The 23,780-nt window shown below is 37.3% G+C and overlaps 1 protein-coding gene across 1 annotated transcript in view; it reads left to right on the forward strand.

The window, feature by feature from the left end:
* The first annotated feature begins 1,355 nt into the window (after positions 1-1,355).
* map1b (microtubule-associated protein 1B) overlaps positions 1,356-23,780 on the forward strand; it is a 36,694-nt gene continuing 14,269 nt past the window's right edge. Inside the window, exons 1-2 of the mRNA XM_062057025.1 lie at positions 1,356-1,728; positions 15,223-15,324. Of these exons, the coding sequence (XP_061913009.1) occupies positions 1,539-1,728; positions 15,223-15,324 (292 nt within the window). The 5' untranslated portion in view covers positions 1,356-1,538. The remainder of the gene's footprint in view (positions 1,729-15,222; positions 15,325-23,780) is intronic.

Consider the following 23,780-nt stretch of genomic DNA (forward strand, 5'->3'; position numbering starts at 1 on the left):
TTCTTAGATATTTGACACAATGATAGTATATTTATGTAATATATTTTTATTTATTATTATGTTATTTTGTAATATTGCACCACAAATGTTCATTAAAATCGTAATAAATAATTTAATAGTAATGAGAATATATTTTTGTATCATATAAAAAAAGAATATTGCAATGCATATTATTATAAATAAATATACGGGTTATTTTTTTTAGATATTTGACACAATAATAGTATATACAATATATTTTTATTCATCCTTATTTTATTTTGTAACATTGCACCACAAATGTTCATTCAAATCATAATAAATACTATAATAGTAATAAGAATATATTTTTGTATCATATAAAAAAAGAATATTGCAATGCATATTATTGTAAATAAATATACGGGTTATTTTTTTTTTTATATAGATATTTGACACAATAATAGTTTATTTATGTAATATATGTTTATTTAATTTTGTAATATTGCACCACAAATGTTCATTCAAATTATAATAAATACTATAATAGTAATGACAATATTTGTGTGGCAATGTGTATTAATATAAATAAATATACATGTTTTTTTTCTTAGATATTTGACACAATAATAGTATGTTTATGTAATATATTTTTATTTATCATTATTTTAATTTGTAATATTGCACCACAAATGTTTATTCAAATCATAATAAATACTATAATAGTAATGAGAATATATTATTTTATCATATACAAGAAGAATGCATTGCAATGCGTATTATTATAATTTATTTATTTTTTAAATCTCAGATATTGACACAATAATTGTATATTTATTTAATATATTTTTATTTATCCTTATTTTATTGTGTAATATTGCACCACCAAATGTTCATTCAAATGATAATAAATACTATAATAGTAATGAGAATATGTTATTTTATCATATACAAGAAGAATGTATTGCAATGTGTATTTTTATAATTTTTTTTAAATCTCAGATATTGACACAATAATTGTATATTTATGTGATATATTTGTTTTTATCATTATTTTATTTTGTAATATCGGACCACAAATATTCATTGAAATCATAATAAATACTATAATAGTAATGAGAATATAGTATTTTATCATATACAAGAAGAATGTATTGCAATGTGTATTATTATCATTTTTTTAAATCTCAGATATTGACACAATAATTGTATATTTATGTAATATTTTGTATCATTGCACCACAAAATGTCAAATCATAATATTCATAGTAATAAAATGCATTATTTTATCATCCTAAAAAAAGGGAAGGTATTATAATAAACAAATGATAAATAGATGCCGGTGGATGGATGAATAAGCAAGCATGACATCATCAGATCCCTTGACCAACTTCCGGGGTGCGTTTGATTCGTTGCCAATGACATCAGCTGTGCAGTGAGTGTGCAGAAAGGGGGAAAAAAGGCGTCCTCTTCTGTCGCGCTGCTCGCAGAAGAAGAAAGACGCGAGCCGCGGCAGGAGACATTTCTGCAGAAGAAGAAGAAGAAGAAGAAGACAAGGAGGAGGAAGAGGAAGAGCGAGGATGTCCGCCCTGGTGCAGTGTCCACCATCATCATCTTCTTCTTCATCCCCACCAGCCAACATGGAGAGCGGCTTCATCCCCGCCAGCCCCTCGCAGCACTTCGTCCACTCCAAGTTCTACCTGCTGGTGGTCCTGGGCGAGGTCGCCACGGAGGACCACCTCAAGTGTGCCATCGCCGACATAGAGAAAGGTGAGCGTCTTCTTCCTTTTTTTGTGTGTGTAGTTTTAAAAAAAAAAAAAACAATTTATTTGTGTTTGCGTGTAAGGGAGGGGCACTTCACGCACATTTGTGTGTGGCGTGTTTGTTGTTGCGTGTTGTGTCGGCATCGTGTTGTTATAGTGCGGAGCCCCGCCCTGTGGGGACCCTAGGGCGGGTGCTCCTTCTCCTCCACGCCGCGTGTCTCTTTTCCACGCTCGTCCTTCGTTTTTAGCATCGGCTCCTTCGACTAAAATATCGATCCGAGTCGATAAAGTGACCCCCCCCCCCCCCATCATTCTGCACTCTCATCAGCATCACACACCGGGGCCGGTGGGCGTGGCCCAGGCCGCACTGCAGTCCCTACGGGAAGCCACACGGGCCAGAAATGTCCAAGCCAGCGTAAAATAATAATATATATTTATCAAGCGTCTTATAGTGCCATTTTACACTTAAGTCCTGAGAATTTGCGACATTTAGTCCTACTCTCACGCTTAAGAATAAAAGCTATTTATCAACTTTCTCAAGCCTAAGAATCACTCCTACTCTCCGCGATATTTAAGAGACCTTCGGAGGTGTCCTAAGTGGTTCGGAGTTGCCAGCAGGGGGTGACACTGAGGCGAGAGAGACGTGCGCGAACGTTCAGGGAGCGGAAGGATGTCCTGGCTTTGTTTGATGACGAGCAGCTGATCAAACGGTATCGTTTAGACCGGGGGTGTCCAAAGTGCGGCCATTTGCGGCTCATTATTTTGCGGCCCTCGGCACATTTAAAAAAAAACTACTACTAAAAAAAAAAAAAAACATGAAAAAGAAATAAAAGAGAAAACAGGTGTAATGAGAAAATGTTGCAGATTTGACTCTAATAGAATAAAGTAAACTGTAAAAAAATATATATATTTCAGTGTTTCCCATAAACTGCCAAGATACCTGTGGCGGTATGGGCGTGGTCATCATGACATCATCGAGTAATTTGCATAATTTACTACAATGATATGATTTTCTCTAAAAAGGCTAAAAAAATGTATACTTACTAATTAATAATAACAGCTTTGTTTTAAACGTCCATCCATCCATCCATCCATCCATCCATCCATCCATTTTACAATATAATTACAACACTTTATGTACATATTTACACTACCGTTCAAAAGTTTGGGGTCACATTGAAATGTCCTTATTTTTTAAGGAAAAGCTCTGTACTTATCAATGAAGATAACTTTAAACAAGTCTTAACTTTAAAGAAATACACTCTATACATTGCTAATGTGGTAAATGACTATTCTAGCTGCAAATGTTTGGTTTTTGGTGCAATATCTACATAGGTGTATAGATGCCCATTTCCAGCAACTATCACTCCAGTGTTCTAATGGTACAATGTGTTTGCTCATTGGCTCAGAAGGCTAATTGATGATTAGAAAACCCTTGTGCAATCAGGTTCACACATCTGAAAACAGTTTAGCTCGTTACAGAAGCTACAAAACTGACCTTCCTTTGAGCAGATTGAGTTTCTGGAGCATCACATTTGTGGGGTCAATTAAACGCTCAAAATGGCCAGAAAAAGAGAACTTTCATCTGAAACTCGACAGTCTATTCTTGTTCTTAGAAATGAAGGCTATTCCACAAAATTGTTTGGGTGACCCCAAACTTTTGAACGGTAGTGTATATACAGACTTGAACAATAAGTTATTCACTGAAATATATTTATTAATTGTGGTTCTTACAAAAAATATATCTTATAAAATATAAAAGCTAAAATGTCTCTTAAAGCTCTGCCCCTTTAATTAGTGCATACTAAATAATTTAACTTTAGCCTACTACTACAACCATATTATTTACCAGCAACATAAAGTGAAACAGAGGCAGAGGTGTCCTGCCACAGTCAGTAACAAATAAACAGAAAACAGTAGTGGTCAAATACAAATAAGGCAACAAGAGAAGTATCCTACACTTCTCTTTTGTAAAGTAAATCTGAACAGCCTATATGGGCATCTACATCAACTATATGATTTGCCTGAGAAGCTGGACAGGACAAAAAAAAAATAATAATAATAATAATTTTTATTTTTATTTTTATTTATTTTTTTTTAAATTTGTGGCGGACGTAATTCTTTCGTGGCGGGCCGCCACAAATAAATGAATGTGTGGGAAACACTGTATTTAAATTAAATTAATGGTGGTATGAATTATTGGCCTATTAAAGGCTCTGATTACCGTATTTCCTTGAATTGTCGCCGGGAATATAGTATTCGCCTGCCTAGAATTACAGCCGGGTCAAACTCGTTTCGCAAAATAATTAGCGCATGCTTGGCACTTCCGCCGGGTCATTAAATGACTCCCGCCTCCTGGTGGTAGAGGGCACTAGTGATCCTTCTTGCGACTACCAGTACTGCAGAAGACCAGTGCTGCAGAAGAAGACAACAAGCAGCAAGCGTGAGCAGCGATTGTTTGCTTGCACTTTTACCATGGAGGATTACATATCTAAAATAAAACAGTTTTCTAAACTGGACTTTCAATCGAAGCAGGAGGTAATAATTAAAGGAATATCTCCAGAGACTTTTAAAACTGAAGAAAGATAAGGAAGACTGCCTTTGATCAGAAGCAGCTGCAAATGGACATCATTTACAAGTAAAGGTAAGACCATAATAACGTTTTTTTATTAAATGTGCATTTCATGATAAGGTAAGCGCCGGAGTGAGAAGAGGTTTTAAAATAATTAGCGCATGCTTGCCCATCCCGCATGCTTTTGGTAAACGCAGGAGTGAGAAGAGGTTTTAAATTAATTAGCGCCCCTGCGGCTATTCGAGGAAATACGGTACTTCACATGAAATAATCCGCTTTGAAATATTTTTTGGGGGAAAATATGCTTGAACTATACCAAAGTATTGTATTTCAATGGTTGGAATCTGCGCTTTTGCATGATATACCATAATTGCCAACCCTCCCGAATTTTCCGGGAGACTCCCGAATTTCAGTGCCTCTCCCGAAAATGTCCCGGGACAACCATTCTCCCGAATTTCTCCCGATTTCCAGCCGGATAACAATATTGGGGGCGTGCCTTAAAGGCACTGCCTTTAGCGTCCTCTACAACCTGAAAAGGAGACTATTATATATGTCTCCGTTATCCATAGGTTTATCGATAACCCATAAAGTAGGCAGGCACGGAGCTATTTCTCAGCGTGTGTGTATTCCAGCCGGCACGTTAATACACTGACACACAACATCCGGATTCCCATCATGCATTGCTTCAATACTACGGCAAGTAGTAATGTCCAAAAACATAACAGAGACGAAGCAGAAGAACGAAGAAGAGACAGTCATGGCGACGACGAGTAAGAAGAAGAAGTACGCTTGCAAGTTCCAAAATGATTGGAAACAAGAATTTCAGTTCATCCAGGACAGCTCGAAGGGGAACACGGTGGGCGAATGGATATAGTCACTCATGAACGATCAGAGAAGCACAAGGTGGCAGTAACACAGTATTATGGGCCACCTTGCTAAAGGGAGACCCGAGGGTGTAACATATGCCCAGACAAAGATGGCTATGCGGATAGCTGCAAGCAACATCCCGTTCTCATTTGCGGATGTTTTCAACAAATCCGTGAAGGATATGTTCCCGTATTCAGAGATCGCTCGTCAGTACTCAAATGGCAGAACAAAGGCTACTCAAATAGTGAAAGGTAAGTGTTTTATTTTTTTAAGTAAGCAGCACGTACAGTACAGTTAGTAGAATAACTCTGTTTTCATTACTGTGTAATGTACTATGTATATATATATATATAAAAAATACTTGAATTTCAGTGAATTCTAGCTATAAATATACTCCTCCCCCCTTAACCCCGCCCCTGGCACCGCCCCCCCACCACGACCCCGCCCAACTCAACACCCCCCCCCCCCCCCTAATTAGTTAATATGGTCATCTAAGTCACAGCAGCTCAGACGAGACACCAAGCAGTGTGGGTGGGGAGCGTTTCCACAGAGTGTTTCCAGAGCGGCCAGCCTGAAATGTTCTAAAGCTTAGCGATATATCAGTTGTATCAGATTGTAGATGGGTCTTTTTTTTTTTTTTTTACAGTTCGCGTTCATATTTCGCTGTGTTTATTGCATTTTTGCTTGATTGTAAAATATGTCGATGGAAAGGGGGTGTGACGGTCATATGTTGTCAATATTCAGTGTTTTATCCTTCATAGTTAATATTGTAAATCCCACATTCTTAATGTTTTATGTACATTCTGGGTGTCTCATTCAGTTAAAATTATTTAAAATTCAATTTCTTTTTTTAAGGCAGTCTGTCATAACTTTCAATCAGACATTATTGTGAGATTTTGTATTAGTGTCCCTAAAAATAGATATACTGGCCCCAAGACACATTTGTTTCTCTAAATTTGGCCCCCCGAGGCAAAATAATTGCCCAGGCCTGCTGTAGATGGTAATTATTATTATTAGTAGTAGTAGTAAATTAAAATATGTTGTGTTACGTGCGGTTCTGCCACTATTATGTGACTAGTATGCCACTATTATGTCACTATTGTGTGACTAGTATGCCACTATTGTGTCACTATTGTGCGACTAGTATGCCACTATTATGCGATTAGTATGCCACTATTATATCACTATTATGTGACTAGTATGCCACTATTATGCGACTAGTGTGCCACTATTATGTCACTATTATGCGACTAGTATGCCACTATTGTGTCACTATTATGCGACTAGTATGCCACTATTATGCCACTATTATGTCACTATTGTGCGACTAGTATGCCACTATTATGCGACTAGTATGCCACTATTATGTCACTATTATGCGACTAGTATACCGCTATTGTGTCACTAATATGAGACCAGTATGCCACTACTATGTCACTTTTATACGACTAGTATGCCACTATTATGTCACTATTATGCGACTAGTATGCCGCTATTGTGTCACTATTATGAGACCAGTATGCCACTATTATGTCACTTTTATACGACTAGTATGCCACTATTATGTCACTATTATGCGACTAGTATGCGACTAGTATGCTACTATTATTTGACTAGTATGCCACTATTATGTCACTATTGTGCGACTAGTATGCCACTATTATGTCACTATTATGCGACTAGTATGCCACTATTGTGTCACTATTATGTGACCAGTATGCCACTATTATGTCACTATTATGTGACTAGTATGCCACTATTGTGTCACTATTGTGTCACTATTGTGCGACTATTGTGTCACTATTATGAGACCAGTATGCCACTATTATGTCACTTTTATACGACTAGTATGCCACTATTATGTCACTATTATGCGACTAGTATGCGACTAGTATGCTACTATTATTTGACTAGTATGCCACTATTATGTCACTATTGTGCGACTAGTATGCCACTATTATGTCACTATTATGCGACTAGTATGCCACTATTGTGTCACTATTATGTGACCAGTATGCCACTATTATGTCACTATTATGTGACTAGTATGCCACTATTGTGTCACTATTGTGTCACTATTGTGCGACTAGTATGCCACTATTATGTGATTAGTATGCCACTATTATATCACTATTATGTGACTAGTATGCCACTATTATGCGACTAGTATGCCACTATTATGCGACTAGTATGCCACTATTGTGTCACTATTATGCGACTAGTATGCCACTATTATGTCACTATTATGCGACTAGTATGCCACTATTGTGTCACTATTATGCGACTAGTATGCCACTATTATGTCACTATTGTGCGACTAGTATGCCACTTTTATGTCATTATTATGCGACTAGTATGCTACTATTATGCGACTAGTATGCCACTATTATGTCACTATTGTGCGACTAGTATGCCACTATTATGTCACTATTATGCGACTAATAAAGTACTATCTATCTATCTATCTAGTATGCCACTATTATGTCACTATTACGCAACTAGTATGCCACTATTATGTCACTATAATAATAATAATAATAATAATGGATTACATTTATATCGCGCTTTTTCTATTGTTAGATACTCAAAGCGCTCACAGAGAAGTGGGAACCCATCATTCATTCACACCTGGTGGTGGTAAGCTACATTTGTAGCCACAGCTGCCCTGGGGTAGACTAGTATGCCACTATTATGTCACTATTATGCGACTAGTATGCCACTATTATGTCACTATTATGCGAATAGTATGCCACTATTATGCCACTATTATGCAACTAGTATGCCACTATTATGCGACTAGTATGCCACTATTATGTCACTATTATGCGACTAGTATGCCACTATTATGTCACTATTATGTCACTAGTATGCCACTATTATGCCACTATTATGCGACTAGTATGCCACTATTATGTCACTATTATGCGACTAGTATGCCACTATTATGTCACTATTATGCGACTAGTATGCCACTATTATGTCACTATTATGCGACTAGTATGCCACTATTATGTCACTATTATGTCACTAGTATGCCACAATTATGTCACTGTTATGCGACTAGTATGCCACTATTATGTCACTAGTATGCCACTATTATGTCACTGTTATGCGACTAGTATGCCACTATTATGTCACTATTATGTGACTAGTATGCCACTATTATGTCACTATTATGCGACTAGTATGCCACTATTACGTCACTATTATGCGACTAGTATGCCACTATTATGTCACTATTATGCGAATAGTATGCCACTATTATGCCACTATTATGCGACTAGTATGCCACTATTATGCGACTAGTATGCCACTATTATGTCACTATTATGCGACTAGTATGCCACTATTATGTCACTATTATGCGACTAGTATGCCACTATTATGTCACTATTATGCGACTAGTATGCCAATATTATGTCACTGTTATGCGATTAGTATGCCACTATTATGTCACTATTATGTCACTAGTATGCCACTATTATGCCACTATTATGCGACTAGTATGCCACTCTTATGTCACTATTATGCGACTAGTATGCCACTATTATGTCACTGTTATGCGACTAGTATGCCACTATTATGTCATTATTATGCGACTAGTATGCCACTATTATGTCACTATTATGTCACTAGTATGCCACTAGTATGCCACTATTATGTCACTATTATGGGACTAGTATGCCACTATTATGTGACTAGTATGCCACTATTATGTCACTATTATGCGACTAGTATGCCACTATTATGTCACTATTATGTGACTAGTATGCCACTATTATGTCACTATTATGCGACTAGTATGCCACTATTACGTCACTATTATGCGACTAGTATGCCACTATTATGTCACTATTATGCGAATAGTATGCCACTATTATGCCACTATTATGCGACTAGTATGCCACTATTATGTCACTATTATGCGACTAGTATGCCACTATTATGTCACTATTATGCGACTAGTATGCCACTATTATGTCACTATTATGCGACTAGTATGCCACTATTATGTCACTATTATGCGACTAGTATGCCACTATTATGTCACTGTTATGCGATTAGTATGCCACTATTATGTCACTATTATGTCACTAGTATGCCACTATTATGCGACTAGTATGCCACTCTTATGTCACTATTATGCGACTAGTATGCCACTATTATGTCACTGTTATGCGACTGGTATGCCACTATTATGTCATTATTATGCGACTAGTATGCCACTATTATGTCACTAGTATGCCACTAGTATGCCACTATTATGTCACTATTATGGGACTAGTATGCCACTATTATGTGACTAGTATGCCACTATTATGTCACTATTATGTCACTAGTATGCCACTATTATGTCACTATTATGCGACTAGTATGCCACTATTATGTCACTATTATGTCACTAGTATGCCACTATTATGTCACTATTATGTGACTAGTATGCCGCTATTGTGTCACTATTGTGCGACTAGTATGCCACTATTATGTCACTATTATGCGACTAGTATGCCACTATTGTGTCACTATTATGCGACTAGTATGCCACTATTATGTCACTATTGTGCGACTAGTATGCCACTATTATGTCACTATTATGCGACTAGTATGCCACTATTATGTCACTATTTTGCGACTAGTATGCCACTATTATGTCACTATTATGCGACTAGTATGCCACTATTATGTCACTATTATGCGACTAGTATGCCACTATTATGTCACTATTATGTCACTAGTATGCCACTATTATGTCACTGTTATGCGACTAGTATGCCACTATTATGTCACTAGTATGCCACTATTATGTCACTGTTATGCGACTAGTATGCCACTATTATATCACTATTATGTGACTAGTATGCCACTATTATGTCACTATTATGCGACTAGTATGCCACTATTATGTCACTATTATGCGAATAGTATGCCACTATTATGCCACTATTATGCGACTAGAATGCCACTATTATGTCACTATTATGCGACTAGTATGCCACTATTATGTCACTATTATGCAACTAGTATGCCACTATTATGTCATTATTATGCGACTAGTATGCCACTATTATGTCACTATTATGCGACTAGTATGCCACTATTATGTCACTATTATGCGACTAGTATGCCACTATTATGTCACTATTATGCGACTAGTATGCCACTATTATGTCACTGTTATGCGATTAGTATGCCACTATTATGTCACTAGTATGCCACTATTATGCCACTATTATGCGACTAGTATGCCACTCTTATGTCACTATTATGCGACTAGTATGCCACTATTATGTCACTGTTATGCGACTAGTATGCCACTATTATGTCATTATTATGCGACTAGTATGCCACTATTATGTCACTATTATGTCACTAGTATGCCACTAGTATGCCACTATTATGTCACTATTATGGGACTAGTATGCCACTATTATGTCACTATTATGCGACTAGTATGCCACTATTATATCACTATTATGTCACTAGTATGCCACTATTATGTCACTGTTATGCGACTAGTATGCCACTATTATGTTACTAGTATGCCACTATTATGTCACTGTTATGCGACTAGTATGCCACTATTATGTCACTATTATGTGACTAGTATGCCACTATTATGTCACTATTATGCGACTAGTATGCCACTATTACGTCACTATTATGCGACTAGTATGCCACTATTATGTCACTATTATGCGAATAGTATGCCACTATTCTGCCACTATTATGCAACTAGTATGCCACTATTATGCGACTAGTATGCCACTATTATGTCACTATTATGCGACTAGTATGCCACTATTATGTCACTATTATGTCACTAGTATGCCACTATTATGTCACTATTATGCGACTAGTATGCCACTATTATGTCACTATTATGCAACTAGTATGCCACTGTTATGTCACTATTATGCGACTAGTATGCCACTATTATGTCACTATTATGCGACTAGTATGCCACTATTATGTCACTATTATGTCACTAGTATGCCACTATTATGTCACTATTATGTGACTAGTATGTCACTGTTATGTCACTATTATGCGACTAGTATGCCACTATTATGCGACTAGTATGCCACTGTTATGTCACTATTATGCGACTAGTATGCCACTATTATGTCACTATTATGCGACTAGTATGCCACTATTATGTCACTATTATGCGACTAGTATGCCACTATTATGTCACTATTATGTCACTAGTATGCCACTATTATGTCACTATTATGCGACTAGTATGCCACTATTATGTCACTATTATGCGACTAGTATGCCACTATTATGTCACTATTATGCGACTAGTATGCCACTGTTATGTCACTATTATGCGACTAGTATGCCACTGTTATGTCACTATTATGCGACTAGTATGCCACTATTATGTCACTATTATGTCACTAGTATGCCACTATTATGTCACTATTATGCGACTAGTATGCCGCTATTGTGTCACTATTGTGCGACTAGTATGCCACTATTACGTCACTATTATGCGACTAGTATGCCACTATTATGTCACTATTATGCGACTAGTATGCCACTATTATGCCACTATTATGCCACTATTATGTCACTATTATGTCACTATTATGCCACTATTATGTCACTATTAAGCGACTAGTATGCCACTATTATGTCACTATTATGCGACTAGTATGCCACTATTATGTCATTATTATGCGACTAGTATGCCACTATTATGTCACTATTATGTCACTAGTATGCCACTAGTATGCCACTATTATGTCACTATTATGGGACTAGTATGCCACTATTATGTCACTATTATGTGACTAGTATGCCACTATTATGTCACTATTATGTCACTAGTATGCCACTATTATGTCACTATTATGCGACTAGTATGCCACTATTATGTCACTATTATGTCACTAGTATGCCACTATTATGTCACTATTATGTCACTAGTATGCCACTATTATGTCACTATTATGCGACTAGTATGCCACTGTTATGTCACTATTATGCGACTAGTATGCCACTATTATGTCACTATTATGCGACTAGTATGCCACTATTATGTCATTATTATGTCACTAGTATGCCACTATTATGTCACTATTATGCGACTAGTATGCCACTATTATGTCACTATTATGCGACTAGTATGCCACTATTATGTCATTATTATGTCACTAGTATGCCACTATTATGTCACTATTATGCGACTAGTATGCCACTATTATGTCACTATTATGCGACTAGTATGCCACTATTATGTCATTATTATGCGACTAGTATGCCACTATTATGTCACTATTATGTCACTAGTATGCCACTATTATGCCGACACAAAAGAAAACAATGTCTTCACCATTTTGACTGATGTCATGTGTCCCCACTTGGCAAGTGAGTGAGTGTGCATCTATTGATCGGACAAATAAAACCCGCATATCGTCTTCTTCATCACCGAGCCTCGCCCCGATGGCTTCTTGTTTGTGTGTTCATGGATAGCAAGAAGAAACCGGACCATTGTTTCTATGGTATAGACGGACGGCAAAAAAAACCAAAACAAAAGTGTGTCCAACAATGACAGAGGCTTGATTGTGTGATGGAAGGGAGGATGCCAGCACCGTGACTCAGCTCAGTGCGGCCCGACTGGACGTCAACTAAGAAATAAACACGCCTCGTCATGGATTTGTGTCCTCCTGCTGAATTTGAGGGGTTCATTCCACAAAAAGATGCTGGTAGAGCACCAAGAATTAGCAAGGAGATACTAGCCTCTCATCAGCATTCTGTGGTATTTAATACAGAGCAGTGATTTCCAGTCTTTACCATGAGTTCATTTATCTGCACATCCGGTCTGCCAGAGCATAAGGAGACATGGCAAATCTGACATGAAAACACAAACTGCTCTTCTCGACCAGCTGCTGGTGGCCCCTCCCCCGTCCAAAAGCACTTGTCTAGTTTTTTATTGGAAAGAATGTCCTTGTTTTGCTTTTCGTGTTGTTATTCACTTTTTGTATATTCCAAAATGATGTCATTTGGTTATTCCCACCTGCACTGTAAAAAAACAACAAAAAAAAGTCAAATATTTCCTGGTATATACGGGCTATATATATTGAGGGTTCCAGGTTCGATCCCCACTTCCGCCATCCTAGTCACTGCCGTTGTGTCCTTGGGCAAGACACTTTACCCACCTGCTCCCAGCGTCACCCACGCTGGTTTAAAAATGTAACGCAATTATTGGGTTTCACTATGTAAAAGCGCTTTGAGTCACTAGAGAAAAGCGCTATATAAATAATTCAATTCAATTAAAAAATGCAATTAAAAAAACCCAAAAAAACCTGCCATCTCAGTCGCCAGACTTTTACGGTAAAAATAAAAGTGTAAGCATTTTTCAAGATCCATCCATCCATTTTCTACCGCTTGTCCCTTTCAGGGCCGCGGGGGGTGCTGGAGCCTATCTCAGCTGCCTATCTAGACCCTGGACAAGTCGCCACCAGCATACTGTAATTTAAAGAGCCTTTGAATCTTTGAAATCTTAAAAAAAACGACCACCGATTTTTAAAAGAACTATTTGAACAATTTACAGTAACGCACTGTAAAAACAACAGCCGTGTATTTTTTACGGTCAAAATCTAAGTGGTACCACTTTTCAAAGACCATTTACAGTACTGCACAATCAAAACAACAGCCGTGTATTTTACAGTAAACATCTGGCAGCTCAGTCGCCAGAATCTTACCGTAAAAATAACTATTTTAACAATTTACAGTACTGCAAAAACAATGACCGTACATTTTAAGGTTAAAGAGACCGGCAATTCAGACGCCAGAATTTTACTGTGAAAATAAAAGTGGTACCGTTTTTCAAAGACCATTTACAGAACTGCACTGTAAAAACAACACCCATAAATTTTACAGTAAAAATCTGTCGGCTCTGTTGCCAGAATGTTATCGTTAAAATAACAGTAGAACAATTTTAATCACGAACAGCAATGCATTTCAACAACAATGACCATAGATTTCACGGTAAAAATCTGGCAGCGCATTCGACAATTTGACAGTAAAATTGACAGTAAAGATACTTAAAAATGTACAGTAATGCACTGTAAAAGCAACAGCCATGTATTTTACTGTAAAAATCTGGCAGCTCAGTTGTCGGAATCTTACCGTAAAAATACCTATTTTAACAATTTAGACTTAGACAAACTTTATTGATCCACAAGGGAAATTGTTCCACACAGTAGCTCAGTTACAAAGGTTGGAAAGGGTAAGGATGGAAAGGATAATACAGATATAAAGTAGTACCGATGTATCAATATAAAATATATGTAATATTTACGTATTAAATATACATATATTTACAGTAACACACGGTAAAAAAAAAGAAAGTGCGCAGACTTAAAGGTAAAATAAACTGCCACTTCAGTTGCCAGAATTTTACCGTAAAAATAACAGCGATATGGTTTTTCTATTTACAAAAACACCATCAATTATACGATAAATTTCTGGCAACTGAGCTGCCGTTTTTTCCCCCTGTAAAATCTACAGGTATTTTTAGTGCACAATCCACTACACCTCATATAAATGATGGTTCTGTGAGAATTACTGGGTTTAGTAGCTCAATGAATGCGTTATTGTGCTGGTTGAAGGGGTGATTCCCCCCCGTGTGGGGCACAAATAATGGAGCCCGATGAAGTCTGCCTAGCAACAAATGGCCGACCGGACTGGAAAAATCCTGGTAATGTACAAGCCTGTTTTCTGCTCGCTAGATATAATTTTAATTACTGGTGATTTGTTATCCTGGAGTCCGGTGGTCTTCTTGTCAACTGGGTTTTCAAAGTGTCTGCAGGAAATAACCAGATGCATTTTATCTGAAGTTTGTGTCCTTCCCTGGAATTTTTTCCTCGTTATAGGAACTGAAAACTTATACCTGTCTTACAAAATACAAACGTCTCATCATCATGGCGGCTAAGGGCGGAGCTCATGTGCAAGAAGGTTTCGGCTTGTTTGGTCCTAGCAGTGAAATGCAATAACAATAATAATAATAATAATAATAATTACAATGTACTTTATTGTGTATTTTTGCAGGAATACGCTCATGGGACACCAATTTAATCGACTGCAACTTGGACCAGGAACTCAAACTCTTCGTCTCCAGGCACTCGGCTCGCTTCTCCGCAGACGTCAAAGGTAAACACCTGCTTGTTATTGAGCTGTTGATTCCCCTACGAGGTTCTTTATCTGCTCAACTACAGAGAGTACCAGGCATATTGGATCATTGCAGTTGTATAATTTATAATTCCTTGGAACAAATAATGATCCGTTTTAAATATAATATACAAATTATAATACACACATATATATATATATATATATATATATATATATATATATATATATATATATATATATATATATATATATATATATATATATATATATATATATATATATATATATATATATATATATATATATAATACAAGTGAGCATGAATATGTTTGTAAACATGCAGTGTGTGCGTGTGTGTGTGTTCTTGTATTTCTACCCTTCTAAGACATCAACAAGGAAAAGTAGCTTCCATATGAGGAGATGTGAACAAGTGATGACATAAATCCTGGTCCCAATACGGAAAACCATTGCATCTAATAGAGAATGTCTCATTTGCACCCCTGGTGGTGAAATCTATCAAAATGAGGGTAGTCCCAAAAAGGAGGGATTTTTCAAATTGACTGTGTGTCGGTTTTAAAAGTGCTCCCCCTCTGGCCAACATATGTAATAACAAGTGTGTGTAAGAAAGTGAAATGCGCCCCCTTTGGCCATAATTTATGATGAAAAATAAATAAAAAATATGTACAAAGAGACATACTGTAATAACTTGATGTAAATAATGAAGATTAAAAAACAATTGCAAACAAAACAAACAAACAAAAAATGTACTAAAAGCTTACCTAATTTATATTTGCATAGTATGTATATATTATTAATGTTGTAAATACATTTCTTTATATATCGAGAAAGGGTGGTCCTAAAGAGCGAGGCATTTTTCGGAGGTCTCAAGAAGGTAAGAAATAAAAGAGTGTGTGTGCGTGTGTGTGTGTGTGTGTGTGTGTGTGTGTGTGTGTGTGTGTGTGTGTGTGTGTGTGTGTGTGTGTGCGTGTGTGTGGAATATGCTTTTTAAATTATCTGATTTACATATTTTTTTCTACATATATATATATATATATATATATATATATATATATATATATATATATATATATATATATATATATATATATATATATATATATATATTCAATATATATGGATAAATAAATATATGTATATAGATAAATAAATGTATTTGTATATTCAATATATACATACATATATTTTTTATAAGCATTATTATCATTATTATCATTTTTTTTTAAGTTGAGTCATTTATTTGGTTGCAAATATTATATTTTTTGTTACAAATCTTTTTTTGAAAATCCATTAATTTTGTTTGGGTGCTTAGAAAACATATTATCATAATTGTTTTTTAGAAATAAAGTTTATATATATATATATATATATATATATATATATATATATATATATATATATATATATATATATATATATATTTATATATATATATATTTATATAAATGTTTTTTTAAATTAATTTTTTATTGATATTTTTGCTCAGTCCTGCTTTGTAAACGTCAGCTTTTACAGATGCCATGGAAATACAAGGTGGTCACAGTACGTCAAAGTTATTTTATAGTATAGAAGTGGTGGCATTATGGTGCGGGGTAGAGGTAGTGGGGGACGAGTGAAGGACATTTAATTGCGCAGCTATTAATCCAGCATGGAAGCTGAGACGATGCAAGAAGAAGCAGCACCATCAAAGTCCTTTCCGGGGGTTTTGTTTCCTCCTCGTCTGTTTCTGCGGCGCCCAGTGGAAATGGATCAGGTCCAACATGGCGGGGACATGTGGTCTCTCAGTGGGCGGCGCCCTGTGCAGCTTTGATGGCCTCTGCTCGGGCCTGGCAGGCCTCACACCTGCTCGGATGCTCTTAGAACGACGACGGAAGCCTCGGAAAGAGACTCCTTCTTTGTTCTGCTTTGTTCCTCCCATCCTCCATTCTTCTGGCGGTAGAGGAGTCGGGCGGGGGGCTGTGGATGTTCACTTCATTGGGGAGTAATTAGCGGCGTCCCCAGTGGTTATCAGGAGAAGCAAGGAGGGAAGAGGTGTCTACACGCCTCCTTTTCTCCACACGTTTCAAACCAGCGGGTGGAAGAGGACGGATGCAATCATCCGTCCGTGTGTCAGGGGACAGCCGTCTCACCGCATCACTGCGCTTTTAGATCACCAGCAGACGGAGGGACGGCACAACCCCGATCACGTTTTGATCACAAATCCTCCTTTGATGCGATCAATAAACATTCATTACGAGTCAGCTTGACCTTTAGGAGGTTGTTTGACGAGGAGATCCTCGATATAATCCCCTGATTGCCTTCCTTTGAATCACCCTGATTGGAAATCTGAAGGGTTAATTCCAGGAAATGATGCAGGTGGCGCTTGTTTGTAAGGCCCCATGTCATGATCCTTGGCCCGGATCATGTTTTGTTATTTTCTGTTAGTTTTGGACTCCCTGTTCAGTGTTTCCCATAAACTGCCAAGATACCTGTGGCGTGGGGGGGCGTGGCTATGGGTGTGGCTATGGGCGTGGTCACCATGACATCATCGAGTAATTTGCATAATTTACTACAATGATATGATTTTCTCTAAAAAGGCTCAAAAAAATGTATACTTACTAATTAATAATAACAGTTTTGTTTTAAACGTCCATCCATTTTACAATATAATTACAACACTTTATGTACATATTTATATACAGATTTGAACAATAAGTTATTCACTGAAATATATGTATTAATTGTGGTTCTTACAAAAAATATATCTTATAAAAATATAAAAGCTAAAATGTCTCTTAAAGCTCTGCCCTTTTAATTAGTGCATACTAAATAATTTAACTTTAGCCTACTACTACAACCATATTATTTACCAGCAACATAAAGTGAAACAGAGGCAGAGGTGTCCTGCCACAGTCAGTAACAAATAAACAGAAAACAGTAGTGGTGGTAGATAGACACAAAGCTTCATCAAACATCTGATCCACTGAACAAAGAGCTCCAAAAATCTTGATCCTACGCTTCTCTTTTGTAAAGTAAATCTGAACAGCCGATATGGGCATCTACATCAACTTTATGATTTGCCTGAGAAGCTTGACAGGACACAAAAAAAAAATTAAATTAAATTTAAAAAAAATAATAATAATTTTTTTTTAAATATTTTTTTTTTTTGTGGCGGCCTTAATTCTTTCGTGGCGGGCCGCCACAAATAAATGAATGTGTGGGAAACACTGCTGTTTTGTGTACCCTTGAGTTTGTTTTGGTTGCCATGGTTGCTTATTGTTTTCACCTGCCTCTGATTGGTGTTTGGGACGCTCACCTGTTCCCCGAGCACTAATCAGAGGCAATATTTAAGCCTGCCTTTGCCGGTCAGTCGGCCTGGCTTCTTTGTTTGCTTATGCTACAGTTACGTTACCTATGCTAAGTGTTAGCGTTTGCTTCGAGTGCGATCGGCACATTTTTCCTCTGGCTTGTATTCAGTTTTTGGTACTTGTTTGAGTTCGACAGATAAATCATGTTCCTACCTGCACGTCCTGTCCGGAGTGGTCCGTTTGCATACCGGGGGAACGAACCTCGCAGCAAGCTGCGACCACCCGCACGTAACACCCGAGCCATCCATTTAGTGTCTATGTGTCAAGGCCCGCGGGCCAGATCCGGAATCATCTATGGCCCCCGGGATGATATTTGATTAGTATTAGAAGCGGCCCGCAGGCTCGCACCAATACTCCATCAGTGTTGGTGCTAGGAATTTTCAAAATGGGGTCCCAGGGACCCCATCAAGTCATAAAAATGGGGTCCCACTGTCATTTTTTGGGGAACATATTCACCATTAATTAGTTGCTAATTAACAACACTTTAGTATGGGGAACATATTCTAAGTAACAAATACTTAATTCAGAGTTATTTGGACACTAGGGGAACATATAAGGGTTAGGGTTGGGTAAGGGTAAGGGTTAGGGTTAGGGTTACTGATAAGCAATAATTCTGAGGTTATTGTTATGAAGGTGTCTGTTACTACATTATATATATATTTGCAGTGTGTATATCGTACATAATACATATAATTATGAAGGTGTCTGTTACTACATTATATATATACTTGTAATACATATTGTTATGAAGGTATCTGTAACTACATTATATATATATATATACTTGCAGTGTGTTTATTGTACAAATTACATATTGTTATGAAGGTGTCTGTTACTACATTATATTTATACTTGCAGTGTGTATATTGTACATATTACATATCTTTATGAAGGTGTCTGTTACTACATGATATATATATACTTGCAGTGTGTTTATTGTACAAATTACATATTGTTATGAAGGTGTCTGCTACTACATTATATATATACGTGCAGTGTGTATATTGTACATATTACATATTGTTTGAGACACTTGTGATTTAGGGCTATATAAATAAACATTGATTGATTGTTATGAAGGTGTCTGTTACTACATTATATGTATACTTGCAGTGTGTATATTGTACATATTACATATTGTTATGAAGGTGTCTGTTACTACATTATATATATTATACTTGCAGTGTGCATATTGTACATATTACATATTGTATTGCACAAGGTCCCCTTTTAATGAATGACAAGGTGCCCCATAGGACATTTTACCGCAAACATATTCCTAGCCCCTTCCTGCTCCGTCACTGATAAGAACAGGATGGCAAATTTCCCCGCAACATTGCCAATGAAACCCTGTGGTGTGCAGCGACTATTCAAAGCAGGAGTACTGGGTTTGATCCCCGGTCTCAGCTGTCAGGAAAGGATGTTTTAACCCTCAGGGTTTGGACTTTTGTTGTCCTTTCAGTATATTTTTGCTGTATTTTTGACATAATTCTTGTTGTGTTCCTCCATGTTACATACTTTTAAGAGGACATTTTTCGTGTTTGATATTAAAATGTCCATATACAATTCACTGGAAATTATTCCACAACACCCCAAAGACAAACAGGACATAGAAATCCTTCATTTTTTGGCTTTTTTATTCATTTTTTTACGTTTTTGTCAAATCTCTCAAAATCAACTTCAGCTCTAAGCAGAAATACCAAAAATAATGTTTTTATTTTATTTGATTTCATACTTGCTAACCCTCCCGTTTTTAGCTGCAGGGCCGGCCCGTGGCATAGGCCTTATAGGCAAATGCTAAGGGCGCCGTCCATCAGGGGGCGCCACGCCAGTGCCACAAATGTTGGAGAAAAGAAAAAGAAAAGAAAAAAAAAAAAAAAAGTTGGTACTATTATTTCTAAATACAAAAAATAATCCCACGTTAATTAAAATGCAAAGTAAAGCCTATTTAATAGAAATATTATTTGTTACAACATTACGCCCCCCCCCCCCCCTCCCCCCTCCCCCCGCACGGTGCGCCCCCTCCCTTCCCGTATCATGACTCTTTTTGGACGTCATCACATCAAAAAATCAACACAAGATGTCAAAACGGCCAAAACTGTCAGGTGCCCAGGGAAGAAAAAAGAGAAAAAAGAGGAGGAGAAACGAGAATAAGACAGAGGTAGCAGGTAGGTAACGTTAGCCTACATGAAATTATTTGTCTGTTACAGAATGTGATAGTAACCTGGCTTTTTAGCATTAAGCTAATGTTACATGATTCGGCAACTGCTAATCAATAAATAGCTAGTTCTGTTTTAACGTCGGGTTAATATTGTGGAGGGGACTAAATTGTAATGGAAAATAATAATGTAACGTTAGGTAATTACAGTACTCCCACCTTACATTCCCCAGGGACATTTGTATTAGATCTTTTAAGCAGGTGTTTTTTGTTTACATTGTTATTGCCTTCTGGGTAGCTTATGTTTGCCCTGCAGGTAATAGTCACTTTTCCACCCCTTTATATATTAGGTATAGTTGTAAGCCTAGTTGTTAAAGTGCACATCATTAATGTTAATTAAGCAATATCACATGAGAGGGAATGCTGTTTTTTAATTTGAGCACTGCTGTGATTCGGTTAAAGATAATCATAATAATAATAATAATAATAATAATAATAATACCTGGGATTTATATAGCGCTTTTCTAAGTACCCAAAGTCGCTTTACATGTTAAAAACCCATCATTCATTCACACCTGGTGGTGGTAAGCTACTTTCGTAGCCACAGCTGCCCTGGGGTAGACTGACGGAAGCGTGGCTGCCAATTTGCGCCTACGGCCCCTCCAACCACCACCTATCATTCATTCAACATTCATTCACCGGTGTGAGTGGCACCGGGGGCAAGGGTGAAGTGTCCTGCCCAAGGACACAACGTCATGGTAAGAGGCGGGGAGCGAACCTGCAACCCTCAGGTTTCTAACACGGGCGCTCTACCCACTATGCCATGCCGCCCGAATTATTGCCGCCTGTGGAATGAGCAACATTAATACTCATGCATAATCATAACATAACATTCTCATATAATATGTTAATTTGCTTTCTTTAAGTAAAAAAAAAGGTCAAAGACAAAGCTATTCGGTTTCTTGTGAGTATATACACGTCACTGCCGATGTGGGGGGCGCCACCTAAAATCTTGCCTAGGGCGCCAGATTGGTTAGGGCCAGGCCTGTTTAGCGGGAGAATCCCGGTATTCAGCGCCTCTCCCGACAACCTCCCGGCGGAGATTTTCTCCCGACAAACTCCCGGTATTCAGCCGGAGCTGGAGGCCACGCCCCCTCCAGCTCAATGCGGACCTGAGACTGAGTGGGGACAGCCTGTTCTCACGTCCGCTTTCCCACAATATAAACAGCTTGCCTGCCCAATGACGTCATAACATCTAGGGCTTTTAGAGAGTAGAGTGCACAACTGCGCACACAACAAGGAGACGAAGCAGAAGAACGAGGAAATTACAGACATGGCGACGCCGTCGACGAGCAAGATGAAGAAATACGCTTGCAAGTTCCAAAACGAATGGAAACAAGAATTTCAGTTCATCCAGGACAGTTCGAAGGGGAAGGTGTATGTTGCCTGTAAATTTTGTAGAACAGACTTCTCCATTGAACACGGTGGCCGAAATGATATACTCATCATGAACGGAGAAGTTAAACAGGACAATACTGCCATCTAATGGATAGCCACCGGAACACTGAAATTCAAGTATTTATTTTATTTACATGTAAATAAAATATATATATATATATATATATATATATATATATATATATATATATATATATATATATATATATATATATATATATATATATATATATATATATATATATATATAGCTAGAATTCAGTGAAAGTGAAGTATTTCATACATATATATATACATATATATGAAATACTCCAATTGGTGAATTCTAGCTGTAAATAACCACGCCCCCAACCACGCCCCCCCGGACCCAACCACCGTCCCCCCCCCCACCCCCTACCCCCCACCTCCCGATATTGGAGGTCTCAAGGTTGGCAAGTATGTTTTATTTTAACTCTTTGAAGGCCTTTTGTTCAAAAGCCGCCACAGCTTTCAATGAATATAAGTTAAAGTTAAAGTACCAATGATTGTCACACACACACTAGATGTGGCGAAATTATTCTCTGCATTTGACCCATCACCCTTGATCACCCCATGGGAGGAGAAGGGAGCAGTGGGCAGCAGCGGTGGCCGCGCCCGGAAATCATTTTTTGGTGATTTAACCCCCAATTCAAACCACATTTGCCTTACATGAGTTATTTTACTCATTCAAACCTGAATGAGTAAAATACTCAAAATACACAAAAAAAAAACAGTCTTTTTCATGGACGCCCCTGCTTATTTCAGCAAGACAATGCCAAGCCACGTGTTACAACAGCATGGCTTCGTACTAAAAGAGTGCGGGTACTAGACTGGCCTGCCTGTATTCCAGACCTGGGGCCGTATTTATCAAGCGTCTTAGAGTGCCATTTTACACTTAAGTCCTGAGAATTTGCGAAATGTAGTCCTACTCTCAAACTTAAGAATAAAAGCTATTTATCAACTTTCTTAAGTCTAAGAATCACTCCTACTCTCCACGATATTTAAGAGACCTTAAGAGGTGTCTTAAGTGGTTAGGAGTTGCCAGCAGGGGATGGCACTGAGGCGAGAGAGACGTGCGCGAACGTTCAGGGAGCGGAAGGATGTCCTGGCTTTGTTTGATGACGAGCAGCTGATCAAACGGTATCGTTTAGACCAGGGGTCACCAACCTTTTTGAAACCAAGAGCTACTTCTTGGGTACTGATTAATGCGAAGGGCTACCAGTTTGATACACACTTAAATAAATTGCCAGGAAATAGCCAATTTGCTCAATTTACCTTTACCGTTATGTTATTATTAATAATAAATGATATTTACACTTAATTGAATGGTTTAAAAGAGGAGAAAACACGAAAAAAATGACAATTAAATTTTGAAACATAGTTTATCTTCAATTTCGACTCTTTAAAATAAAAAATTCAACCGAAAAAAAGAAGAGAAAAACTAGCTAATTCGAATCTTTTTGAAAAAATTAAAA

Source organism: Entelurus aequoreus, linkage group LG08 (assembly GCF_033978785.1).
Source record: "Entelurus aequoreus isolate RoL-2023_Sb linkage group LG08, RoL_Eaeq_v1.1, whole genome shotgun sequence".
Lineage (NCBI taxonomy): Eukaryota > Metazoa > Chordata > Actinopteri > Syngnathiformes > Syngnathidae > Entelurus > Entelurus aequoreus.